This window comes from Spodoptera frugiperda, chromosome 1 (assembly GCF_023101765.2).
Source record: "Spodoptera frugiperda isolate SF20-4 chromosome 1, AGI-APGP_CSIRO_Sfru_2.0, whole genome shotgun sequence".
Lineage (NCBI taxonomy): Eukaryota > Metazoa > Arthropoda > Insecta > Lepidoptera > Noctuidae > Spodoptera > Spodoptera frugiperda.
In genome coordinates this window covers 5,290,746-5,315,822 of record NC_064212.1, presented here as the reverse complement: position 1 = coordinate 5,315,822, position 25,077 = coordinate 5,290,746, and the positions used below count along the sequence as shown (strand labels likewise).

General features: G+C 39.8%; 3 protein-coding genes across 5 annotated transcripts in view; 2 read left to right on the top strand and 1 right to left on the bottom strand.

Moving 5' to 3' along the window:
* Positions 1-572: 572 nt before the first annotated feature.
* Positions 573-10,458, top strand: LOC118273668 (meiotic recombination protein SPO11). The gene is made up of 10 exons (XM_050694611.1): positions 573-695; positions 4,644-4,811; positions 4,924-5,144; positions 5,223-5,400; positions 6,415-6,558; positions 7,144-7,337; positions 7,851-7,996; positions 9,231-9,368; positions 9,758-9,932; positions 10,299-10,458. Exons 3-10 carry the CDS (start codon positions 4,925-4,927, stop codon positions 10,436-10,438), a joined length of 1,335 nt encoding a protein of 444 aa, XP_050550568.1. The 5' UTR covers positions 573-695; positions 4,644-4,811; position 4,924; the 3' UTR covers positions 10,439-10,458.
* Positions 10,459-11,287: 829 nt separating this feature from the next.
* LOC126910816 (uncharacterized) lies at positions 11,288-12,048 on the top strand. The gene has a single exon (XM_050694571.1). The coding sequence runs from the start codon at positions 11,454-11,456 to the stop codon at positions 11,973-11,975; it is 522 nt and encodes a 173-aa protein (XP_050550528.1). The 5' UTR covers positions 11,288-11,453; the 3' UTR covers positions 11,976-12,048.
* The window catches only part of LOC118273661 (inactive dipeptidyl peptidase 10), a 123,799-nt gene continuing 110,754 nt past the window's right edge, over positions 12,033-25,077 (bottom strand). For all 3 annotated transcript variants that reach the window (XM_050693688.1, XM_050693660.1, XM_050693629.1), the window contains 16 exons: positions 24,347-24,592; positions 23,782-23,885; positions 23,372-23,570; positions 22,651-22,725; positions 22,475-22,527; positions 20,141-20,352; positions 19,659-19,882; positions 19,386-19,489; positions 19,179-19,308; positions 18,859-19,099; positions 18,206-18,521; positions 17,826-17,975; positions 16,822-17,007; positions 16,318-16,475; positions 15,676-15,881; positions 12,033-15,309 (listed from right to left, as the gene is read on the bottom strand). In XM_050693688.1, the coding sequence (XP_050549645.1) occupies positions 15,181-15,309; positions 15,676-15,881; positions 16,318-16,475; positions 16,822-17,007; positions 17,826-17,975; positions 18,206-18,521; positions 18,859-19,099; positions 19,179-19,308; positions 19,386-19,489; positions 19,659-19,882; positions 20,141-20,352; positions 22,475-22,527; positions 22,651-22,725; positions 23,372-23,570; positions 23,782-23,885; positions 24,347-24,460 (2,601 nt within the window). In that variant the 5' untranslated portion in view covers positions 24,461-24,592 and the 3' untranslated portion in view covers positions 12,033-15,180. The remainder of the gene's footprint in view (positions 15,310-15,675; positions 15,882-16,317; positions 16,476-16,821; positions 17,008-17,825; positions 17,976-18,205; positions 18,522-18,858; positions 19,100-19,178; positions 19,309-19,385; positions 19,490-19,658; positions 19,883-20,140; positions 20,353-22,474; positions 22,528-22,650; positions 22,726-23,371; positions 23,571-23,781; positions 23,886-24,346; positions 24,593-25,077) is intronic.

Sequence of the window (25,077 nt, the reverse complement as noted above, 5' to 3'; positions counted from 1 at the left end):
GAGATCGCTAAAACTACTATAAATACGTAAATATTTACGTACACATACATACCTACGTACAACACGATGATTATTCTGTCTAATTAATTGGATTGCGAACAAAAACCCTTTTTATTACCATAACCTCAGTTTAAATTGCTTTCAAAGCATTAATGTCAATACCTGGGATGCACGGTTGCACGTGGCAGCGACAGCTGTGCCGATATCATCTTGTTGGGGACATCGCAATACGTCGATAAATACATAAGCTTTGTGGGTGGTTGAACTTGTCACTGCCGGTATTGCAATTTGTTAAATGTTAATAAACAAAAATAAACAAGCAATGTTTATCAAAACATTTCATGGAACATTATTTAATTTATTAGATAAGTATTTTTTATTTTATTGAAATAAAAAATAGATTTTATTTATGCGGCGTGTATTTTTTTGAATTAAGAATATTCGCTCGATTGACGAGAATACCATTCGATATTTTATTTTATTGGCGGATAAATAAAAAATATATATTAAAATAATATAATTTTGGCGCGAAATAAAAAAAAGTTGACTTACTTTTATTTTTTAACTTCAGACAGAAGTGTGGTGATTGATTGTTAGCAAAGAATAATCTAGATAGTTATCGTAATTTAACTACTTAATTGTGCGTGTTGTGAAATCATTAGACGCTGGTTATCTACAAGTAAGACTATAAATTGGTAAGTAAGTAGCATTTAATTATTTAATTAAGTTGGACTTACGACATGACATGTGTTTATCATGAGGCTTTGAATCAAAAAGTTATCACGTTCAGGTTGGAACTAGTTGCTTAGCCTGTTATAAAAAGACAAGTAATGAGTATTAGTATACTGTGTGCAGTGTATTGAACTAGGATGTAGTAGAAAAGTCTAGATTTAGTTTGTAGCCTGGGAACGCAGCTGCGGTGACACCTGCTCGCGACTTCTAATGCCGCACACGCAGAATCTCAATCGCATTAGAATTGAAAAGCAATAAATATCGAGTTTTCCTTATAAAAGTGACAATGTCTGTTTAAAGATGAATTTTTTTGTGTTTTTTATTTGGATTGTGTGTGCCTATGTAGGGAAACAGAACGTGCAATTTGAATAAAGATGTAATCTCGTGTGTCATCGATTCATTCGTTATCGAAGATAGTCATGTTTTGCAATGTATACACATGTACCTAACAACCTACATAATTAATGTTATGTCCTTATAAGCAGTTTTAGTAGCATCCAATTTAATTTTATTTCTGAAACATCGCAAATCGCTGGGAAATCAAAAATTAAAACATCACAATATAAATCAACCAGAGACAACAAACAGATAAATAAAGGTCGCTCCATTGTTTTTTTTTCATAGATTAAATTATAAAAGCGTTTTTAATTGCCGGGGATTATGAGAACTTTCATATTAATTACCCTCTAAATGAGCTTAACGTTTCGTCGCTACAACGTTTGTTTTAAAAAAAGGGTTGAATGCACTTGAGGGCTATTGTTTTTCGCCTATAAATCTAATGTATTGTAATTATACAGTTTAATGTGTGACAGTCGCTTTGTCGTATGTAAATGTCCGGGGAGGACTGCTGGAGTGGGGTGGGAACGAAACAGGAGCTACAATATTGGCGCGCCACGGGACGCCACTTCAAGCCGACGACGGGGATGTATGGGCCAATGTTTATTATGCATGATTTTAAATATAATCTAGTTGAAAATATTGTTTTTAAAAATTGCGGGTTTGATGGACAAGAGGATATTTTTCTTGTGTGTGTACGATATGTACTTACTTAAACTATATTTTTTATATTTACTTTGGTATATCTATATATTAATACGTGATGCAAAAACTTTGGACCGCTTTTTACGGAAATTGCGCGGACGTAGGAGCATAAAATTTGGTACACTTATAGTTTATGTGTAGGAGAAGTGCAGGACGCTAATATTTTTCAAAAATAATGCCTATAATGTACATTAAATTAATAAATAAAACATTACACACACTACCATGCATAGTATCTGATCGTTTTTGACAAAACGTCAAAATCGATAAACATTGCGATGATATTGACGTCTCATATGAATAGAGTTTTATAAAAAGAGTTTGTTTGAGTTTGAGTTAAATAAAAATTATCCTTGAACGTATGTTAAGTGGTATTGTAAGTTAAATCGTATATGGTTGAATTTCAACCACTAGGCGACCACTAGTATCCATTAATGTTTCTAATAACATCAAATCTGCATTGTCGTAAACAAACAAATTAATAGTAAGTTACTATTAGTTGGTTTTACGTTTAACGAAAGCACGTTCGGCGCCCTAATTGGTTGGTTAATTCGCACTGGTCAATCAGAGCGCCGAACGCGCTGTTGTTTCGTTTTCGTTTAACGTAAAGCAAACTCGTACTAAGGGTACAGTTACGTTACATTCAGCCATCATTCTAGTCACCTACCCCCATGTGTCACATACTCTGTTACTGCATCTCAGTATTTAGCAAAATAACAATTCCCGAGTGTGCAATTTCCAGCCTATAGTTCAATTAATTGTTTCTTTTAATACCGGTACAATTGAGCATCGAAAGTATACGGCGATCGCTTACAAACCAAATAATTAACAATGAATTAAATAAGCCCCTAGTTTTATAAACTCTTCAGTCCCAGAATAATGCTGGAGACGTATTTCTATAACTTGTGAGCAATTGTGGCTATTGTGAACATTGTTTCGAGAACAAAGCGTAAGTAGCCACTTCAGTATGAGAAACTGTTGCGTTGCTAACATATCGCGTGTGGGAATGTGGGTACTAATACTAATGTTAGGAGTAACCAATTGTTTTAAAGATATTCGCGTATTTTGTTATTGTATTGCGTTCAATTGCGTTGTGTTTCGACACGTCAGGGAGGTTAGCGGAGGTCCAATCCTTCTCCAATCAATCCTCAATCCTTCTGGAACTGCCGTTGCTGGTTCTCTAGTCTTACCATCAGGTGATTTACCTGCTCGTTAGCCGATCTATTCTTTTAAAAAGTCTACGAAAACAAACGATCTTCTATTACATTATTAGAAAGTTTCACTATTAAAACTTGATTGCCAAAATTGTTAAAAAGAAAAACCCATAACAATAAAATGTTCACATACACCATATAAATTTCTTTCGATCCCGATAAGATCACCAGCTATTATAAAACAGCTTCCGATCATGAGATCCCAATATACAAATCGGCATTCAATAACAATGTATTAAAATAGCGTTTGAGCAGTCAATTAGGCGGCAACGTATCGTGCGTGGAGATACCGCGATGGTGGTCCATTGTGGGCAGGCGCCCCGTGGCTCCTAGCGTCGGCCACTCGTGCCCATACAATGCAACAACACTGTTACCTATTTTTATAACTGCTGCCTTTACTGCCGCTCCGATGACCGCACGAGAGGTCGCGTTTGTGGGAAGTTTGTAATAGTCGAATGACATACTGTTGGATATTTTTGCACTTGAATTTGAGTACTGTTACATAAAATCGGGAAATGTACTAAGTTTAGTTAGTGTCATTCAGGAAAATGTCACCCATGTATCGATCACTTTTTCATGAGATCAATATACCTCTATTCCTTAAAATAATTTATTTGCCATTATATTAATATGTCAACCCTTAAAGCTGCAAAGATTTTAATGATAAAAAATATCGTTAAACACTCGCGTGTAAACTGTAAATCATAATGAGAAACGGCGCTTTATCAGCGTCTATCAAACGAAAGGATCTAATAAAAGAATGGCGAACAACCGGCGACCTCCCGATTGCTCCCAACTGCGGATCTAGTGGCTTGTTACTTCACACCGTTGTCAAAGAGTTGGGTCGTTCGTCTAGCGATCGAGATGATAGATAAGTGCGTTCTCACCTCCCCGTGGTCGCAGGCGCAGTCGCCGCGTCGCGAAAGGGTTCGCCGAATAATTGCAACAATCAATTTGAAGGAGCTATCGAGCAATTTGTATGGTATTTGTGCGGGCTGTCACCCGCTGATGCTATCGACGCGCCTCGGGGAGCCAATGGGAAATGTTTTTAGTAGTTACTTTCTCACACCTCAAGTACCTAATTAAAATGGCTAGGAAGACCCTAGGGCGAACTTAAGTGGTTGTCGTTGTGTTACAAGTTTGAGGCAATCTTTGAGTGCTTTGTGAAATAAGTTATGATGAATACGCGATATTTATATTTCCACGAATTCCCATATAGATTTGTAAAAAACATTAATATCAAAAATAAATTGTCAATCAACATAATAGATACCGATCGCATCAGGTGCACTATTGGAAGTGGCCCACAAACTTGCCACTTACCAAGAACTCCATCAGCGAACATAACTCACTTCGGAATCCATAATAAGACATAAACATCAGGTCGTTGCAATATGTCACCGTGTAACAAAGCGTTGCGGTAACGGTCTGCATCATTTGTCTGCCGTAACCCTGTTATTTATGATTCCTGCCGAAGAAGGAGGACAAAAACGCGACTGCTGTTAAATATTTGCCCTGAGACAAGAGGGGGCGATAATTCGAGGCTATTATGACGTCATTTCACGCCCTTTGTGAGGTCGTCACGGCGTGTCATCTGCTCCTCGAGACGCCTGCCTCAACTATCTCTCGATTAAATCTATTGTGTCATTTTTTCAGTGAGTGCAAGTCGGATGCGCCACCGACGATGATTTCGTCCCGTTCGCTTGTTCGCTCGACTTCGCTATAAAAACACTTGAGGAGCTGCCCTATTGTCTCGTGGCCCTTTTACGAGCTCCGTTTTGTGACGCTGTTATTGTTTGCGGTTGATAAACATCTCGCCACTAGGTAGGTAGGGATCATCGTCACTTTTACCGGTGGTTTACATTAATACAGCTCCATCGGGTTTGTTTGTCAATTATTCTTGTACTCAATGCATGTTTGGGACGTCATTTTTTAGGATGGACTTAATGAATACGGAGCTGTTGGCATTCACGAAGGATTTGCCGTTGAATGCAGAGTCTGTATTCAAACAAGATCCGAAGCTTGCCGCTGCTATTGATAAACTCTGTACTAATCAAAAGAAATTAATGGGTGCAGTTGAAATATTGTCGCTTCCTGAACGAAAATTAGATTTTGGCGAAGTTCAGGAGCTTTTAAAAGGTTCAAAAGTCGAGAAAGGTAATCAGTGAAAACTATGCAAATGTTTTATTTGAGCTTCTACTTCAATATAAATTACATGCTAATACATCTCTCCAGGTGTTCTCAAACCTCCACATGTCCATTTGAAGGAGACAAATGACGAAAGAAGGTTGCTTATAAAAAAAGTGGAACAAATATTGGACGACATTAACAAACGAGCGGAAAGTGGAGATACACCAAAACTTGTGATACGAAATCAGAAGCTGTGGAGCAATTGTGTTTATGATTTGGACAGGTGGGAGAGCAGAACTTTACCTATATTATATTTATAGTTATAATCTCTCATACGTTTATTACACACCGTGTAGCGTTTACCTGCATACTGTATGTAAATTCATATGTAAAATATCTTAGGAAAACCAGAAGTATGGAGGGAAATCCACACGTGTTTTCCGTAATTCCGTTAAACCGGTATCGGTAACAAAATTATCACATTGCCGATAATAACGTTTTAAGTATTTAAAGCGTTTTTGTTAGAGCTTATTTTGATTTCTTAAAGTAATTTAAAAAACTAATAAACCCGACTACGTTTCTTCATAATATGAAAATAAAAAAACCTTAAAACAAGAAAGTCATCGTAAAATTGAAGCAGTCGGGACCATTCTAAATATGAAGACTCAGTGAGTGTTTTCTAGACTGGTTTTGTTGCTGTTGCTGTTTTCTAGACACTGGTGATATATCCAGTGTCACTCTCACAGTAAATACGAATCTAACGACACCTCTCAAGCCAAAATCCATCAAGCCGTTTAGGCTGTAGAGCGTGCCAAACAATTATACATACATACATACATACATACCTACATACATACATACTCTCGAAAAACATAACCCTCCTTCTGGCGCAGTCGGGTAAAAAAAATGTTGCAATGCCAATACTACCTAGCATGCAGCAAGTATCAAGAGCAGATCAAGTAATTGTGTGACAAAAGGGCCTTGCCCAATAATATTACAAGTAAACGGTAGGTTATATTAATAAGCGCTTAGAAAGAGGCGTATTAAAATGTGAACAATTTGGCAATGTGATTGTAGTATGGGGCTGCATATTGGAAAATAGAGCGGGACGTGGTTTGAGACGTTTCGCGTCCCCCTTAAAATGTAAACCCAGTTATGACATTTCCTCTTTGTATTTGCTTCATGCATATTAAATATCTACGCATATTTTCTCTTGCATTTTCACTAAATAAATTATGAAACATGATGATATTGTCTATTAGGTAGTAAAGATTAGTTCAATTTGTGCAATTTTCAGAGTAACACTGAAAGCGTTTAACGATGCAAAGAAGACTACTCTTTGTTATGCCAGTGGTAATGATAAAACAAGGTTCAATATTATTGTGTTTGTGTTAACAAAGGTTCATGAATTACTTTCCAAGAATCTGACTGTCACTAGACGGTAAGTCTAGCTTTATTAACAGTAGCAAATTATTCGAATTTATATTTCTTTAATAGATTTTCCATGTTAATCTATACTTCTATACTTACTAATATTATAAAGCTGAAGAGTTTGTTTGATTGTTTGTTTGTTTGAAAGCGCTAATCTCCGGAACTACTGGTCCTAATTGAATAATTCTTTTTGTGTTGGATAGTGCATATTATTATATCGAGGAAGGCTATAGGCTATAAAACATCACGCTATGACCAATAGGAGCCGAGCAGAGCGAGTGAAACCGCGCGGAAGTAGCTAGTCTTCTTGTAATAAAGGTAACGATAGGTAGATGTATGTGATGATTCTGCAATTATGAATTAACACTGCTTTCTAAATATCTGTAGGTAATGTTCTTGTTGGGTAATGGCGTAATTTTCTAGCAATAATGTATTTTTTTTTCTTGTATAATAGAATGGAATCTTAGCAGTAGAAGTACCTAATGCATCGTGTAACATTAACATACTTTAAAATCAAAGATATTTTCTTTTATTTTTTTAAAAATGGCTTTGTCAAAAACAGAGAGGACACCATCATTTCTTATTTTGTCTATAGCGAGCTGTTCTACCAAAACGTGATGAGGCTCCGTAACCAGTGTAACTTGGACTTAGCAGTGAGGGACGTGTGCTGCTTGCTGGAGACTCCTCCCTGGACCCTGGGTATTGTGGCCACGGCTAAAGGTCTGATAGCTGGACCCCTTACCCTGCATCTTAGAGATGGTAGTGTTGTTGATTGTATGGCGCCTGGTGGTAAGTGAATCTTAAATTAAGTTTGTTTTTTTTACTACTTCATAATTTATTTATTAATTTATTGATATGGAATTTATTAATGTAACTGGCTTTAAGTATTTGTGGCCTTATTATGTGCACTTTTATATTATAATTACTAGAGACCCGCCCTACCTTCGAATGGGTGCAATGGTGATATATTAAGCAAGTGTTACACATGTAAACCTTCCTCTTGAAAAATTCCATCCATTAAAAAAACGCATCAAAATCCGTTGCGTAGTTTTAAAGATTTAAGTATACAAAAGGAAATAGGGACAGAGAAAGCGACTTTGTTTTATACTATGTTGTGATATAGTTGCTACTGGCTCTCGCACGAATTCAATAAGAATAAAAAATATAAAATCTCAGTAGAATTTGCACGGAACTTCAGCAGGATCTGCTACGATTGTAGTGTCAGCATTTTCAGTGTCAATTTGGAATCTATTTAAAGTCCATCATTATTTAATAGCAATAAACATACTTTTAACTCAATAGGTGTACTAATACCACAAGATATCGTGGGGATCAAAGAGTTTCAGTCTACAGCGAAGTATATTCTAGTGGTGGAAAAAGACGCTATCTTCCAAAAACTCCTGGATGAAGGAGCCTTACTTCGATTGGGGCCAGTTATTATTATAACGGTAACCTCCAGTACCATTTGTTTGTTTATTATTTTGCTAGAGTTTCTCATAGTTACAAACGGACATAACCACACGTCTGTCTCCCACGGAGGTAGGCAGAGACTACAGTTTTAGTCGAACTAGAATTTTAGTCAAATGTAATTGTTATATAATCATCATCATACCAGCCACCACACGTCTATAGCTAAACATATAATTCCCGTAATTATTATCAACTGGACCGGTTGATAGTTTCACTATTTATTTTCCAAATCAAGTTTACAAACAAATTGCGACACTCTTTTACTATTTCAAAAACAAGAACAACCCGATCATTAAACACATTAGTATTCAATGTATGAAACACATACTTTATCATCTACACCTTAATTATTGGACACTGACTTAATATATTCAGCATATAACCGTCATGGTATATTTATTTAACGAGCAAACCAGATAGTTTAGCCCTAGGCAGACCCAATGATTTGCAGGTAATCTTACAATTATACCCTAGTGTCAAACTAGATTGATAATAAAGCCAGCTGATGGCCGTAGCTGTAGTATTTTTATTATGTTTTAACTTAAGATTATGGTCTTGTTTGTGTAATGGTTGTGAGTGCTACTAAGAATGATACGTGGATTTCCCTAGTTAGTAGTGCAACTGCTGTGAATTTAATGTGGGTGTCCCCAGTTGGCAAAATGTATGATGTGATTCACTTTATGTAGTATCGACTACAGGCGCCTTACGAGTTTGCTTTACGTTTAACGAGATTGAAACGAGACCGCGTTCGGCGCTGTGATTGGCCGGCTCCAATGAACCAACCAATCAGAGCGCCGAACGCGTTGTCGTTTCGTTTTCGATACTGGTGGATAAAAATTGGTGAATTGAGTTATTTTATACTAAAAATAAATTAACTTGTAGGCTAAGTTTGCTCTAATTTAAGTATATTCCGATTGGATTTGTGACGTTGTTTAACAAACATCAACATCGACAACCCATGACGATCCACTGAGGGAATATGGGCCTTCTCTACATAAGAGGGTTTGCCATAGTGCCATCCTGCCTAATACAATTCCTAGCACCCCCGCTTTTCCCGAGGGTGTCGTGAGAACCTATTAAGGTACTGTACTTTTGACAAAGATGTGGTAGCAACATTCACTGAATAATTTAAAGGAATTTCGTAAACCAGCAGCGGACTGCTATTAGGCGAATGATGCTGATGTTGATTCATACCAAACGAATTGTTTCCAGGGAAAAGGATACCCTGACGTTTGTACGCGACAGTTGCTAAATCGCCTGTGTTCTGAGTTGAGGCTCCGTGCGCTTGCACTGGTCGACGCAGATCCTCATGGATATGAAATATTCCTCACTTATAAATATGGATCATTAGTAAGTATTACGTAGGTTTATTTATTCATCAGTCTTTATGCTGGTTTTGTTACACCAGCTACACGTTGCTCGACAGCCACTTGTCCAGCCACCGCGTCAACCGTGCAGTTAACTTTTCACAATCAATGCCGCGTTTTGTAAGCATGTTACCTACGTTAGATATGACGGTTCATTTCTTCGGTCCGTATCCTAAGACTATACGACTATACGTCTTAGGATACCAACCATAAAACTATGCGTAAGAAATAATTTATCAGACGGACATTAAAATAAAAATGAGTCGCCTACCTTATTAAAGATCTACTATTAAATAAACTTAAATAACACTGAATTTCACTCATTCTCTACAGTAGTTATATTATTCAAAAACCTGTTTTATTAATCTACAGAGTCAATCCCACCTCTCATCATCGCTAGCGTGCAGTTCCCTGGTGATGTTAGGAGCTCGTCACAGTGACGTCATGACCCTGGCTCCTACTGAAGCAAGGCTGCCACTCACTGAGCTGGACAAGAGGAAAATTGTGAATCTGCTCAAGAGACCGTATTTGAATAATAGTCAAGCTGGTAAGTGCTTTTTTTTTGAGATATTATTTTGATGGACATCTGTTTGTGTTTATTTTGTATTAAGGATTAAGGACGTAATTTTGGTATACTATGTATAGCCGAAGAGATTATTTGCTTAAACACGCTAATCTCAAAAACTTAATTTAGCGTACGATTATTCAATTTCAATTGTCCAATAATTCATTCGGTAATTTAAAAAATATCACCTCAAAATAAAAAGATACCGTAGCTACACGATCTACATTTAATGTAGGTTAACTACGTTAAATATTATTTACAAAATCTACGAAAATTTATAAAAATCGCCCTTAAAATAGATCAGAAATCATGTTATTCCATTTTTCCCAACAAAGCGTATAATTCCAGGGGCTTGTATTAAAGAAGAGTTGACAGTGATGCTATCTAGCGGCACCAAGGCGGAGATAGAAGCGCTAGCGCCCACCGCGGCCGCCCTCTGTGACGCGTACTTACCTGCTAAGATTATACAGGGCATTTACTTAGGATAATGATAAATTACACGATTAAAATTAGATAAATTTGTACTTTATTTCAATGTAGTGAACTAGTAACTAAAAGAGTTATCGTGATATATGGCTGGCTGGTCAACATAAATCTTGTAACATCTCTTGTAACATGTTTAGGTCTACAAATGAAGTTATTTGAATTCCATTTATTTCAATTTAAATTCCAATTTTATTAATTGCGTAGTTTACTGAATTAAGTTGTATTCAATATGTACAAGATAAAATAGAAAATTCAAGCGTCTACGTAAATTGTACGAATTACCAAACTGTGCTACGAATCTGCTACGAGTGCTACGATAGTGCTACACTTACCATCGCTACTACATTGGTTGTTAAAAATAGGTAAACTGTACACAATACATTATTCTTTATTAATTATTTTGTACCTTAGTATATGAAAAAAATAAAAACATGCCCTATCTACCCTATACCTTATCCCTACTTCACTATAATAATTTCCGCACGTAAAAAAAATGACAATGATTTTGTGTTTTTACCCTAATCGTAATTTGGTTCAGAATATATTACGATTGAAAATGCATTGATATACAACAATGTTAGAGACATATTTTTCTTTATTCTCGTACTAAAAGTATCGTAGTGCCATCTATTGTAAGTGAAGTTATAAATATGCGTTGCGTTCTGTGTTGACATTCGAGTTTAAAATGAGGGGTCGCAGGATAGGGGACCGCGAACGTAGTGTGTAGTTATTAGGGTAGATGGCGTTTCTACCGACATAGTCAGTGCCATCTAGTGGGTAAGTAATACATTATTTAAAAAAGGTATTATGTACTCTTTCGCTTGAAAGTTTATGTTGAGTGTGTTATCTATTATCTTCTCTTTGATAATTGTCATTTTTGGCATACATTGTGGACAAGAAAACCAGTCTTCAATGCGTGAAAAATGTGATAACAATTTAATTGTACAAATTGACAAGTTTTACACAAATCACCACAGTAAAATGCAATGCCATATCTAAATTATTACGATAATAGCCATGGAAAATAATGGCGAACAACCTAACGATAAGAAGTTTATCAATAAAGCGAGATCTTGCAATACCGCACCGCCTATGAAACTCAAGAGCGAACCAGCGAAACGGAAGTCTTTTAACGTGAACGAAGCCGTGAGATCTTTAGACTTAGCGTTAGGTAGACTGAAGAAGAGCAAGCTGGTGAACGGGGAGTTCGCGTCGAGCCGAGGACTGAACCCCATGGCGCAGGGCGCGTCCGACATGTTCATGGACATGTGCTCCAGCTCGACGTTCCGGCCCGGCACGGAGAACGCCTCCCTCATGTCCATGAACTTCTCGCACTACGAGCTGATGCGCAACGTGTCGCGCTCCAACTGCAACTCGGACGGCGCGTTCAGCGGCACCACGTGCAGCGCGCGGCTCAGCGCCGCCGACGTCGACGTCAAGGACGAGCACCTCGAGCGGTACTTCCGCTCCGTCGAGATGTGGTCCCGCAACTACCGCGACCCGCCCAGCAGTATGCACCTAGACTTACCAGATAAGTAGTACCTAACTGTTTATTGTCACATTTCTATAATTAACGCCATAAATAAAACTGCAATATGAACGATTATGTAAATTTCAAAATTTTATTTATTCAAAGAAACTTTACAATAATAACAGAATAATCTCAGAATTTTTACAAATCAAACGTACCAATCTATACAACACTGTAACTCTTAAACGAGACGATAAGATTTATAACACTGATTAACAATAACGTAGATTTTTAGATGATTTCTAGGGCCATCAAACGGCGCGCTACTGAATACAACATCCCATATATGCCACGCTCGTAACTGGACTGGCTTGTTTTATAAACCACTGATCTCTTAGATCACACACGTTGGGTAATTAACAGGCTACACTTCTGTCAGTATATTAGTGTTGTATTCAATATCGTTCGTCTTCAATCTAACCGCTAAGGGAGCAATCCGCGGCACTCTAAAGATACAAGGCGGACACTACGCTGCATCCCAACTGCACTCCACACACACGCAGTACTGTGTACTCTACATTATTCACTTTGTTTTATTGCTTAGCTAAATTGACAAATGTTAACCTCGCTACCACCGTCACTTCGAGCATTTCGAATGTTTCTGCTGCTTTATCGTCCGTAGTCACTTAAATCATAATTGTTTACCAACCTATACGATTAAATATATTATGTAATGTGCGTGTGGAGTGCAGTATAGCGTTTAATGCAGGGATCCTAAGAACACAGCATTACTGATTCACATTTATACCACATCCATTGAATCTGGATAAACTAGGACGAAAATCTAAATTTTATATAGAGATTTTATCGAAGGACATTTTAGAAGTAAACGAAATTAACAATTACGTAGCTGATCAGAGTTGGAAAAGTGAAATAATTGACATAGTCATCACATAGTTTCTACTTTCCTGCATCAAGAATAAGACAAGGTACGGAAGCTTTCGCTGTACTGGAAGACTAAGGACTAGAGACTGGAAAGGAGTGAAAGTTAGGAGTGAAGCGGCGTGCAAACGATTAGATCCATCATTGTGCTAAAATTTCGTAACAACCCGGTAAGTTTGTCGTTTCTTTATATAAATACTATAATATGAATTTAATTGGTGTTATCCGCTGAATATCTCATAATGATGAGAAATGGGAAGTACTCTTACTTAGCGCGGGCGGCCCGGTCGGGCCCGCCTCGCAGTGTATAACTAGAGAACATTCGCTAATGAAATCAATACGTACAACATGATGTAAAATTTAAAGCACCCGGTTTCCGAACTCTCTCGTATTTTATCTAACTATAAAATCTCATATGTGTGTGACGTACACGTAGCCCGTATTATATTGTCTATGTTTTGTTTCATAACTGGAGAACAAAGCAATATTGTTTATTTTATAATGGAAGAATTTTTCAAAATATCTAAATTAACATTAACCTTATGATAATTATTTTTAATAATTACAACGAATTCGATTTCACTAGGCCCTACGCAATGTCAGATGGAGACATTATTTTAATTATTATTTAATAAAATTTAATCCTTTATCGTTACATACAATTATGCAATAGAAGAATCACAGCATCCTTAAGACCATAACGGCAATTGAAATTAATCTCATCGACGTATCGTAGGTATTTAATTAGTACAATGATTGTAAAATTTAGACCAAATTGGCAGTCTTCACAAACATGGAATGTACGATATGCGTCTATGCAGGTATCCGATAACACTTAACAATATCGGCAAACGTTTATTATCTCTATACAACAACAATGAATTATCTAGTTATGTCACAGTTACCGAAATCAACAACAACGTGTCGACGCGGCCGCCTCCCGCCGACACGCGATTCGCGTCGTTCGCGTCGCTCGCGTCAGTCGCGCGAGGGCGGCGCGCTGTCACACCGCTACCTTCCTCTGTCCTCTATGTACATACATAGACATCACAACTTCAAACAACTTGATTCAAACTCAGAGACTGCGTTACTGAAATATCTATCAGAAAGGCAAATTTTCTAGCTCAATTTATCGACTATTTTGTACAAGCTTAATACTCAAATGTTTTGTTTTGAGTGGCACAGTGACGTGATATCCACTGACTACGAAGTATCGGGCGCGAGTGGCCGGCCGGGGCCTGCGAGTCACGCGGCTGGTACAGGCCCTCTCTGCCTGCACTCTTATCGACTAGGAAGATTAGGAAATGATGATGTGATGGAGCCAAAGCAGCTAAGGTAAGGGGATGATCAAGGTCACTTCATTTCTAAATATTATAAGTCACTATAAAACGCGTTTCGTTCTATCAAATAACATATTATTATGATTAGAATTATTCTATGTACATTGTCGCATGAGGTATTTTCAACAGCGCTATAATTTTATAAAACATAACATTTTAAACATCTGTAACATAAACGTTCACTTCAAAAGGCCTAGTAAATTTTTCCCTAAATGATAAGCTCCTCATTTTTCGTAGTTTAAAAGTGTTTAACAACAATCATCGAAGTAAAGTATCATTACAAAACTAATAAATATGTTCGACGACAATTAAAATAATTGAGTTTGTATTCCTGTCAGTCAGCTTTGGTTACATAAATGTTCAATTTGTTACAACTGTGTAATACCACGTTATGTACAGTACAAGTGGACACTTCTATACGAATAGATAAAATAGAAAAGCTTGATAGTAAAGGCGCAGTAGAAAATAGTAGTAAAAGCCTAATAGAACAAGCTCGGGTTGTAGTCGTCACGACGATGTGTGCCTCGCGCGTCTCTGGCCGAGACGTCGTCTGCTTACAAAATGTGTTGATATCTTACGACTTGTTGTCTACAATTTATTCCCTATCTAGGCTCTTAGGAGCTAGCAAAAGACACAGTACGATAGTATAGCCGAATGGTGCTGAAGCTGAATCATGGATTCGATGAGGAAATATTGAATTCGAAGAATTTATCTTAAGTACTTTCGTAGTCCGTCGTCTGGTTTCTATCTATTACAAAATCAACCTAATTATTTCACTAATACTAGTGTTTTTAGTAATTCAATTCATGCAACTTTATTCATCATAACAAATTTCATAAGTACCTAATACTAATCACAAGAGGTTTCGCACTGACACGCGACGAGGTGGTCGGTGTGCCGACAGAGGCCGTCGAGCCGTGGGGAACACATTTGATTAAAGCACTATGTCTCATGTACATATTTACAGTATTACGATAACAATAGGTGAGGTCTATCTGTCGGGCGGCGGCAGCTTGGTGTCCTCGGGGTCGAGGGAGAGGCACTCGCGGAGATAGTCCTCCATGGACCGGTACACGTGCTCGATCACGCCCTTCAGGTCGTGACCCTCGTCGGCGTACGCCTGGAATAAAGCCAAGTTTTAATGATTAAAACTTTTTTGTAATTTGGAGGAATTCGATTTATCTATTTTTGTCATGTTGCTCTATTTTAGATGGGGTATGCTTTAGCATGAATGGGTTAGCTTGACCGCAGGGATTTCAAAACCAGAGTGAAACAATGGTTGAACCTATCCATTCGTGCTGAAATATCTGCCAATTTTTGCACATCTATTTTTGCAGGTGTCCATGGGTGTCGTTGATTACCATCACCATTCTCTTTGATGGTAAAAAATCAGCAAACGAGCAGACGGATCACCGACCCTGTTCTTTAACCCCCTATCTCATGATGAACATCATGCAGATAAAACGATAGCGGATTATCCAAGTACCTGGTATCGGAACAGCACGCCGGCGTCGGTGAGCGCGCGCGCCAGCTGCAGCGCGTGCGGGTAGGGCGCGGACACGTCGGCCAGCCCGTGCACCAGGTACAGCGCGTGCGCCGGCACGTGGTGCGCGCGCTGCGACGCGTCCGCCTCCACGTAGCCCTTGTAGTTCACCGACGGCTGGCCGAGGATACGCTCCGTGAATGCTGCGTCTGCAAATGCCAAGTAAGTACTTATTTACATATTTGTACGAGTATTTTGGGTTTTATAGGATAGATACTATTTATCTAGTAAATTAAGACGTTTAAAACTTCATTCTGTGACAGTAATTTACCGTGACGGTGTTTCAGAGGGATCAGAATTCGGTGATCCGGCGTTCTGGGATCGGGATTCGGGGATAGGGAATTCGGGGTTTGTGATTTACGGATCAGAGTTCCGAGATCGGGGTTCGGGATTGGGGATTAGGGAAACCAGGGGCTTCATAAAAATGCCAAGGTTTTATAAATCGGGTTAAGTTTTGTGGTTAAAGTTTAAAAATACCCATATATGATACCCATATAGGTACCCATGGGTAGAAATGGCAAATGAAGTCTTGTGGAATGTAACAAAGGTTATGTGTCTCTTTGTAGATGATAAATATGAACTCACTATAATAGAGCCAGTCGGTGATGGGCGAGACAGCGATGCCGCACTTGAGCGTGGACTGCTGGGAGCCCAGCAACATGGCCGTCACGTAGCCGCCGTAGCCCCAGCCCCACACTGCCACGCGTGTCACGTCCAGGAACTTGAACGTTTCTAATAAATATCTGGAAATAAACGTACATCTGTGTGAAGCAAACATGAAATAAATGTAATTTAGAAAATAGCAACCAGTAGTGTTTTTTCGTTAAAATAGGTTTTCGTGGGGCACTACACTAGCAAAGCTTATATTAGAGTCCTATCGACAAAACTTATATCAGAGTCCTATCGAAAATGTCTTTTTTATAAGATATAATTCCTGTTAAAGAAATGTAAAGAGTTATAATTAGGAACAGAATCAATATATTTTAAACAAAGATAAATTCCAATTGTTCTGAATTATGTTGCACTTACATTAGACTCCTAATTATAATTATCATCTAGAAATTAAATTAGGATAAATTAGGTTCTTACCTAATAACAGCCAACTGGTCAGCGACTTCCACTCCCCCCAGCCTGCCTCGCAGCAGCGCCCGCGGCAGTCCCCGCGCGCCCGCCACGTCCAACTTAACATACACCACGTCGTTACGTGATGACATGTACGAGCCCCAGTCCACCAGGAACTCCTCCGTCACCTGCTGGCTACCCGGCCTGCCGTCTCTGCAATTGGAAAACATCATCACATCAGCACCGAATCACCAGCATTAGCAGCGTTAGATAAATAATAGTTCTTGAAAAGTGCCGTGTGTATTTCTGACCATCCCTACTCATTTAGCGAGTATCATAAGAGCCGACTAAAAATAAAGAAACATTTGGCAGAGACCGGACCTAAAACATTTGAGCTGCGATTTCCAAAATACCGGTCAAGTTTGTGTATAGTCCATCAGTGGACCGTCATTGGCTATTGATGATGAAAATAGTTTCTTTCATAAAGGAATTGTTCCCAGTCTATAAAACAAAATGCAGACAAAAATCTGACTTGCCAAAAAGGACTTTTACTTGGCACCCCCAAGAGTTAACTAATAAGTAAGACTTTATGTAACGTTGGCCTACTTGCAAGGATATTTGGCAAGAAGTCTTGTTAATTACGAAGGCCTAATAGCAGAACATTATATTTGGCAAGTTAAGTTTGAAGATACTGCACCCGCTGCAGAACATGAACAGTTTTGACTTATTATGTCGCAGTCTCAGTTGGGATTAGACGGGAACTTGGCGCAATGCCTACTTGGGAGACTGTTTAGTAAATTACAAATCTTAATTAAATTGTTATACAACATAATATAGACGAACAGAAGTTTATATTTGCAGGCACACTAGTCTTCTTCAGAAATCGCACTATACATAATGTTGACGAAAACCGTAAAATGATTAGCTTTTGAATTAATCGCGTTTATACATATAGGAGGAGAGGATATAAGAATGGGCATGGCTAAAATATCTGTGTTTAGACACGATAAAATGAAGTATAAAGTACTTACACATGAACAAGCACGGGAAAGGCAGCGTCCCTGAGCTCCTCCCTCCAAGATGGCGGCAGTAGCAGCTGCACTCTCGCCTTGGAGCCACTGCCTAATGCTACTTCGAATGACCGCCGCGTCGGCAGAGCCAACTCGCGCAGTCGTACTGATCTGGAAAATTATTATACGAAAATTAATTTTGATAAACGTCTACTTCTGCAATATCTTGACAAGTACCTAATACAAAAAATATGAGGGACTAGGTATGAGTTCCTCAGATAAGAACGTTCAGCTACCGTAAGCAAATCTAAAGTGCTTACTATCTTACTTTGACTATATAATAACGGTTGCTCTATTGTTAAACAGATTCGACCTAGAAGTGTTTGTAAATGTATGCTCACCTATAAGGCCTCGTGTCATACAATATCCTCTCTAGCTTGTGCGTGCGCGCGTCGTGCAGGCCGGCCAGCGGCGGGCCGGGGCCGGCGCACTCCAGCACGTAGTGCGTGATGCCGAGGCGCGCGCGCGCCGGCGAGAACGTGGCGCGCCACCACGAGCAGTTGGCGTAGTGCAGCCGCGCCGGCCACACCGCCAGCTCGCACGTCAGGCAGCGCGGCTCCTCCCGCTCCGCGCGCGCCTTCACCGAGTTACTGCCGCCGCCGTAGCTCGGGTCCCGCACCACGTACACCTGCCGCTGCCCCGGCCGGTCTGCGCTGCCTGTTCCGTACAACGCACACTCAACATCTCCACACACACTCCTTAAATTATCGTTATCAAACCACACACAATTCTCCGAACCAAAACGCTATGAAGGGACATGTAAAGTTAATACGAGGCCAACATGACGAGGACTGTGGTTAGTGCACTGACCTAGTTGACAAAATAACACTCAACTGCACTCAATCTAAATACTTAATTTGATTTGCTTCCTTCACCAAATCTGGATGCAGTCTATGTATGGCTATCGTTTCTTTGTCTAAACCTTTAAATAAATAAAAAACAAAGTTCATAAAGTGTTTTAAATGGAGTTAAGTAATGTAAGAAATGAAATTACCTAAATAATAAACTAAATGGTTTTCCTGGTCCCATGCCAGGATCTCGGCGACCTCGACCTTCCCGTGCGAGAGGACAGCCATGCGTTGCCTCAGTACGTCGACGTGCTTGATGTGTGTGTAGTACTGCCCCCCTCCCTCCTGCACGGCCGCGAGGAGGAGGAACGCACTGCCGTCCTCCGAGTACACAGGCTGCTGGTGCACCTCTAACCAAGGCTCCTCTGTCGCTTTTTCTGAGTGCGTCTGAAATAGGCAAAATGTTTAGAAATCATCGTAAAATATTGGATTATTATTTATCAGGAAATATTTAGCACTGTCTTACCTCAGTGCAAGTCCAGTTAGGAGCATAACAACTGCTATAAACTGTAAGGTTTTGCGCTCGATTCATCCACACTACACCTACATGAGAATTGTCTTTGCCCACCCACTGGGCTGATATGAGATAATATTCCCTGAAACATGAAACGACATTAGGAAACCAACGAAACTAAGCGGAATATTATAATTGCTTTAGAAGTAGAGTACTTACATTCCATCTAACGTACTTGGAGGCCTCACTTCCCATCTTGGCGGTGAGGTCACGTTTTGAACACTTACTATCCATAACTTTACCTTTGGTATCGCACTGCCAGGCTGTGGACATTACAGTTCATTCAATTATAACCATTACTCCAAGTGGAAACCGGTTCAAAAAAGGTGTAATTCACATTGTAAGGGTTATAAAGATGTTTGTATTTCTCACCTACAGATCAGAATACCAGATCATGCCTAATACACAAAAATGTCAAGTGTTAATTCATACCGTGGGATATCTGACAGTGACTTGGTCGGGGAAGACAGTGTGTGCGGAGGCGTTGTTGGTGGGCATCTGCAGGAAGCCGGCCCGGGCGGCGCCGGCGCCGGCCAGGCTGTCGGCGATGCGCGGCAGCCGCAGCTCCGACACGGCGCGGTCGTCGTACTGCACGTACAGCACCAACGTACCGTCCGACGAACCCCACGTCGCTGATGCCGTTTTCGTCACCTCCTCTGTTTAGTACATTGTATATTCATGAAATGGGCGTTTCTTAAATTAGAACATAAAAAGGTGTTAAAGTTAAAAAAGAAGACAAAACAGCTCGGTGGTCGTCTTATAAGTTAGGCACACAAAGTGAGAAATGAATTGTAGGCAAATAATTTATGTTTTCAGGGACAGTTCGAGTTCAACTTATTATATTATCTTGTCTCTCATTTTTAACGACAGAATTAAGCACAGGTTCAAAAATCTAATCACAAATTCAAACTGACCTTGATAAAGAAAGTCGGAGACGCCATTGTAAACAGCGCCGGGGGAGGCGTCGGTGGTGAGGCGCAGTAGCGGGGCCCGGCGCGCGGGGGGCCCGGGCCGCGCCAGCACCTCGTTGTCGGCCGCCAGCAGCAGGGCCCCGTCGCCGCCCAGCCAGGCCGCGTGCTGCCACTCCCAACTGCGCTGGCCCTCGCCAAACAGCGGGATGTGGTGGCTGCAACGATATATTCAATTGTAGATCAACATTATCAGCCCGGTTTCGTCCATTGCTGGATATCTTCTCTAAAAACAACACGCCACGAGCTTATTAGGGTCGACCTTTAGTCTTTCGCATTCGGCCACTGTTAGTTACTCTGTTATTTTGCAGATTTCGTCACATCACCTTGCTGCAGGATACCCTACCTACTCTTCCAATATGTCTACCCAAACTGCCGTCAGTTCTTCGACAAATGGCCGCTGCCACAATCATTGGATACTTGCTTCCAACTTTATACGTTATTATGATGATTAATAGAAGAATTTTTGTCAAGAATCAACACAAATGCTGCGAATAAAATCTTAATCCACGTACTCATAGTTTAAAAAAAAACATTAATAAAATAACAGTTTGCGTTACAGTCAGTGGTCAATAACAGCTTTTAATTTTACAATCACAATAATGACCCTTCCGACACAACTATCCCATTATATAGAAGGTGGAAGGCACCTTCTAACTTGATAAAGTGGTCTGATTGCCGCCGCATTTTCTACGCGAACTAATTAATCCGTTCGGGCTGCCAGCTCTCCTACGATAGCTACTTACAATTTACGCTGGAATTCACAAGTATTTCACGGGATTAATTCGTCTACAAACGGTCAAATTGTTTGCCCGTGAAAGTGGGTCTTTGATTAGATTATACTGGATATTGTATTGCTATAATGACGCTTTTTTAACCCTATTATAACTTTAAATGTGACAGATTTTCGTGATAATCGATACTGGTAAAAGAAATGTTTTGCTTGTTCAATTAAAAACCTATAAGTATCAATAAATTATAAAAGTAATGTCTGCGTTTCAGAATAAATGCACGATCATAATAAAAAGCGACCTAATAGACCCTAACCCATAATTCTATAAAATTAGGTAATCAAAAATGATAATTATAGTGATAGGTTTAAATTCATTCTTATAAGAAATGGCGTCACAAAAGTTTAATTAAAATAAAAATAACACCAAATATGGTTTCATACAAAAACAAAATCGAAAACATACAAAGTAAACGACACGACAAGTGGTGTGAACGTCTGGCGTCGTTATTGTATGAATTCAGTGCCACACGAGATGCGGCAACAGGTGCTGCGGGGTAAAAATATAACAAGGAAAGGTTATTTCGTAAAGAAAACTAAAGCAATTAAACTTAGGTTTTATATGTGTCTTAAAACCTCAGAGCTGCATTAATCTAGACGGTCATTGGAAACAGTGAAGTACTCCCCAACAGAAATCCTACCACCCCCTACCGCATTAAAATTCCACTCGCAAATTTTGAAATAAATTGGAAATCGTATTCACGTAGCTATCGTTGAATCGATTTCTTCACTCAGGAGACGACCGGCGAAAGAAAAATTCACAAAAGAGATATGATTTAAATGAGAAAACAAACTGGAGAGACTCTTTAATATCGGCTTTTAAAGCTAGTCGCCCGCGGATACGCTTTCAAAACTTTTTTTGAGGTAATGTCGCATGAAATATGAGTTTTAAATTGTTTTCCAGTCACTCTCTCTTTGTAGCTATCGAGTTGGATATTTCATAGACTCATTCCAAATAGAAAATAAGAGTTAAGTTCATAATAAATATGTTTTCAATAGTACGCGCAGATGCCTACGTGTATTCTCATTTTCTCTAAATTAAATAATCCAATAAGGAACCACATAAGAATGAGATGTTGCAAGTAGGTTACCCACATTGGAATTCCAGTCGAAACATATGAATGTGTGAAGAGAACAAATTGAAGTCGTGCAGATATTTTATATTCTTTCAGTTCCTAGAGGAGACAGAGGCACGCCTAGCGCGTCCCACACATTTGTTATACTTACTAAACGCGGCACCGACGCCATTTATGCAATAATTCGATTCTACGTATAATTTCCAAGCTAAAATACAATGTACTCGTCAAAATGAAGGACTGAGCGTCCTCTGATATGCCAAACAAACGCCACTCTTCGAAGGTGCGGTGGCTGAAAACCAATTTGGGACGCGAAATTTAATTTTCAGTCGGAAATTTAATTACGGAAACTTCGGGGCGACTTTAACTGAGACCTTTAGGACGTTCAAGCATCAAATATCAAAAGCTACTCACTCATTTGTGACGTCATAAACGGTGTAGTGCGCAGTAAACGTCCGTCGGTAAACCTGCGAAATAATAAAATGGTAAATAACAATGTACGAGTGAGATGCCGACTGCGTAATGACCGGCTTGTTTATATTGTAGCAGAAAAACTATTAAAAGCTTTTTAATGCTGTGTGGCTACCTACCTCCTTGATATTGTGTTGGAAGAGCACGTAACGCAAGTTCGGAGAACACTGGTAGCCTCGCACATTTAGCTGCCTCTGTGATCAAATTGTGAAGGTCGTTAGTTACTAATTAGGTAGCTTTCAAGGAACAAAAACGTGTCAAAGAAATTAATTAACTTGTTTTAAGTAAGACAAAAGTCGCACTCGTCGCTGTGTAAACCTCTCGGAGTTATCGTGAAATATACTTTGCGGACAAGGGGCGAGGTGGCGCGGCCATAGTGCGGTCCGAGCGAAGCTTTTAGAGACCAGACGTTGATGTAATAATAGAGCGTGCGGACCGCGCACCGACTTCATAACTACACCACACGAGAAAAGGTCGTGAGAAAACACTGCTAAACTGATAAATTCACATTTTACTTCTTTTTACTTCAGTAATACTCGTAAATGTCTTCATTCCTCCATAATGCGAAATATCCTCTTTAAAGTCGGCGGCATACTCAAATTTTCATTCCCTGAAGCCCGCTACCCGCAGCATAATAACGCCATTATGGAGAATCGGGGATGTCGCCATAAATTTTATAGTAAAGAGCATCGAAGTAATACCGTCCGCACTTACAAAACTTGGATACTAACACGAGTGCAGGGGAAAAAAGGTCGTTTTTATGTATGTAAATGAATGTAGGAATTCGATAACAATAGAGGAATTATAACATTGACATTTATTAGAAGACACTGTACTCACTAGTGTGTGATTGGTGACGAGAACAGTGAGTGAATTGTTGAAGGTGTCGAGCGCCAGCAGGCCGCCGTCGTCTGCTTGGTACACGAGCTGGTGCGAGCTCACCCACGTGGTCGGCAGGCGCTCGCCCGTCAGGTCCCCGTGCAGGAACTCGTCCAGGCGCATACGACGACCCGACCAGTACAACAACTCGTCCACATACCTGTTTCACATTAATTCACATATTTTAATCTCCCCAACATGGCTCCGACTTTCTCAGCTTCTCAAGCGACAAAGGCAGAATTAACTTTCTTCTCAACAAAACTTATCAAAGTTTGCATCGCCAACTTGTTCGTACTTTAGTCATTCATTAAAGAGTTATCAAAGTGTTTTTTAATAACCAAGTTTAAGTGGAGCAAGAACAATAGACTCACCCTAATAGATAGATAGCTGTGACAATACCGGCTATGACAAAACTGATGACCATCAAAGAAAATATGATGCTCCGCCAGTTGTGGCCATCTCCTTGGTATAAGTCCTGGAAAATATTTGTTCCGTTAAAGAATCGTCGAAAAGGAGGCGGGGGTGTGGCAAAGGAAAATGACATCGTCAACAATCTCGAGACTCGCTAAAAATAGGCGAAGAACTCGGGATTTGATTTATGACGCCGGAAGGTGTCGGGTTCAATGACGCGATATTACAGCGATTCCGCCGACAAAGGCTATATAACTTCGATTGCTCTCTTTGGCGGAACATTGAATATTGTTTCGAAGAATCTGGAATTTTAAATCCGTTTGATTTATTTCCATTCGCACGGCATCAATAAATTGTTCATCTGAATAGTAATAAAGATGCTTCGCTGTTAAGGTATCACTGATATTGATCTCTTTTGTATATTTCATGTACTATATTATATTGCTTTACTTATTAACTGCGGATTTATAAAAACATTAGGTACATTCAATTAAAAAAGAAAGTAGTTGGTGAAAGTTTTCTCACCTCTTCCTTGGCGGACTTGGGGTCGGCGACTTGTAGGGTCTCGTCGGGCGGGAGGCGCCAGGAGCCGCCGCCGCCGCCGCCGCCCGAGCGGTCCGTGTGGCCGGTGGCGTGCATGCGCCGGCGCCGACGCGCGCGCACCCGCCACCGCGCCGCGCTACGCTGCCGCGCCCGCCGCGCTCTCCGGCCTGCGAGTGCGCGCGCCGCCTGCCGCTCCGCTGCGCCGCGTGCGCGGGACCGGCTCCATCACTATCAACAAAGTTTCAATTGTTACTCTCCTGTATTCAAAATCTATACTTGTTTTTAAAAGAAAACCTCATTTTATAACGACAGCATTAAATTCTCTGTTATCTTTAAAACAATAGTAGCCGTGCGAAATCGGACCGAACGATGCGGTTTCACTTGGCAAGCTGAAATAAAAGAAGCATTTACTAGTGTAACTGCTCTTGTTTAAGCTGCATTTTCAATTTTATGCAGTGAAAAGGAACAAAACAAGACCGCAATGCGTGCAGTCCGGTCGCTTCATAGGACCACTGTAGCGACGACTCGACCGCAGCCAATGTGCTTCCGCTTGAAAAATTGCTACGAAACCAGCATCCACACTGTACACAACACCACGACTCCCGACTCCTATACTAACTTTTTCAAACCACTTTGTTAAAATATACGACAGCAAAATGCTGTTTTCGCTTGTTTTTAATGCATTGTTTCAATTTATGATTCACGAAAGTGTT

What these genes read in the sequence shown, in the direction of transcription:
- LOC118273668 (XM_050694611.1), top strand. Translation starts at nt 4,925, where the DNA reads ATGGACTTAATGAATACGGAGCTGTTGGCATTCACGAAGGATTTGCCG. An exon ending in AGGTTCAAAAGTCGAGAAAG is followed by an intron (nt 5,145 to 5,222) that starts GTAATCAGTGAA and finishes ACATCTCTCCAG; the next exon opens with GTGTTCTCAAACCTCCACAT. An exon ending in TGTGTTTATGATTTGGACAG is followed by an intron (nt 5,401 to 6,414) that starts GTGGGAGAGCAG and finishes TGCAATTTTCAG; the next exon opens with AGTAACACTGAAAGCGTTTA.
- LOC126910816 (XM_050694571.1), top strand. Translation starts at nt 11,454, where the DNA reads ATGGAAAATAATGGCGAACAACCTAACGATAAGAAGTTTATCAATAAA.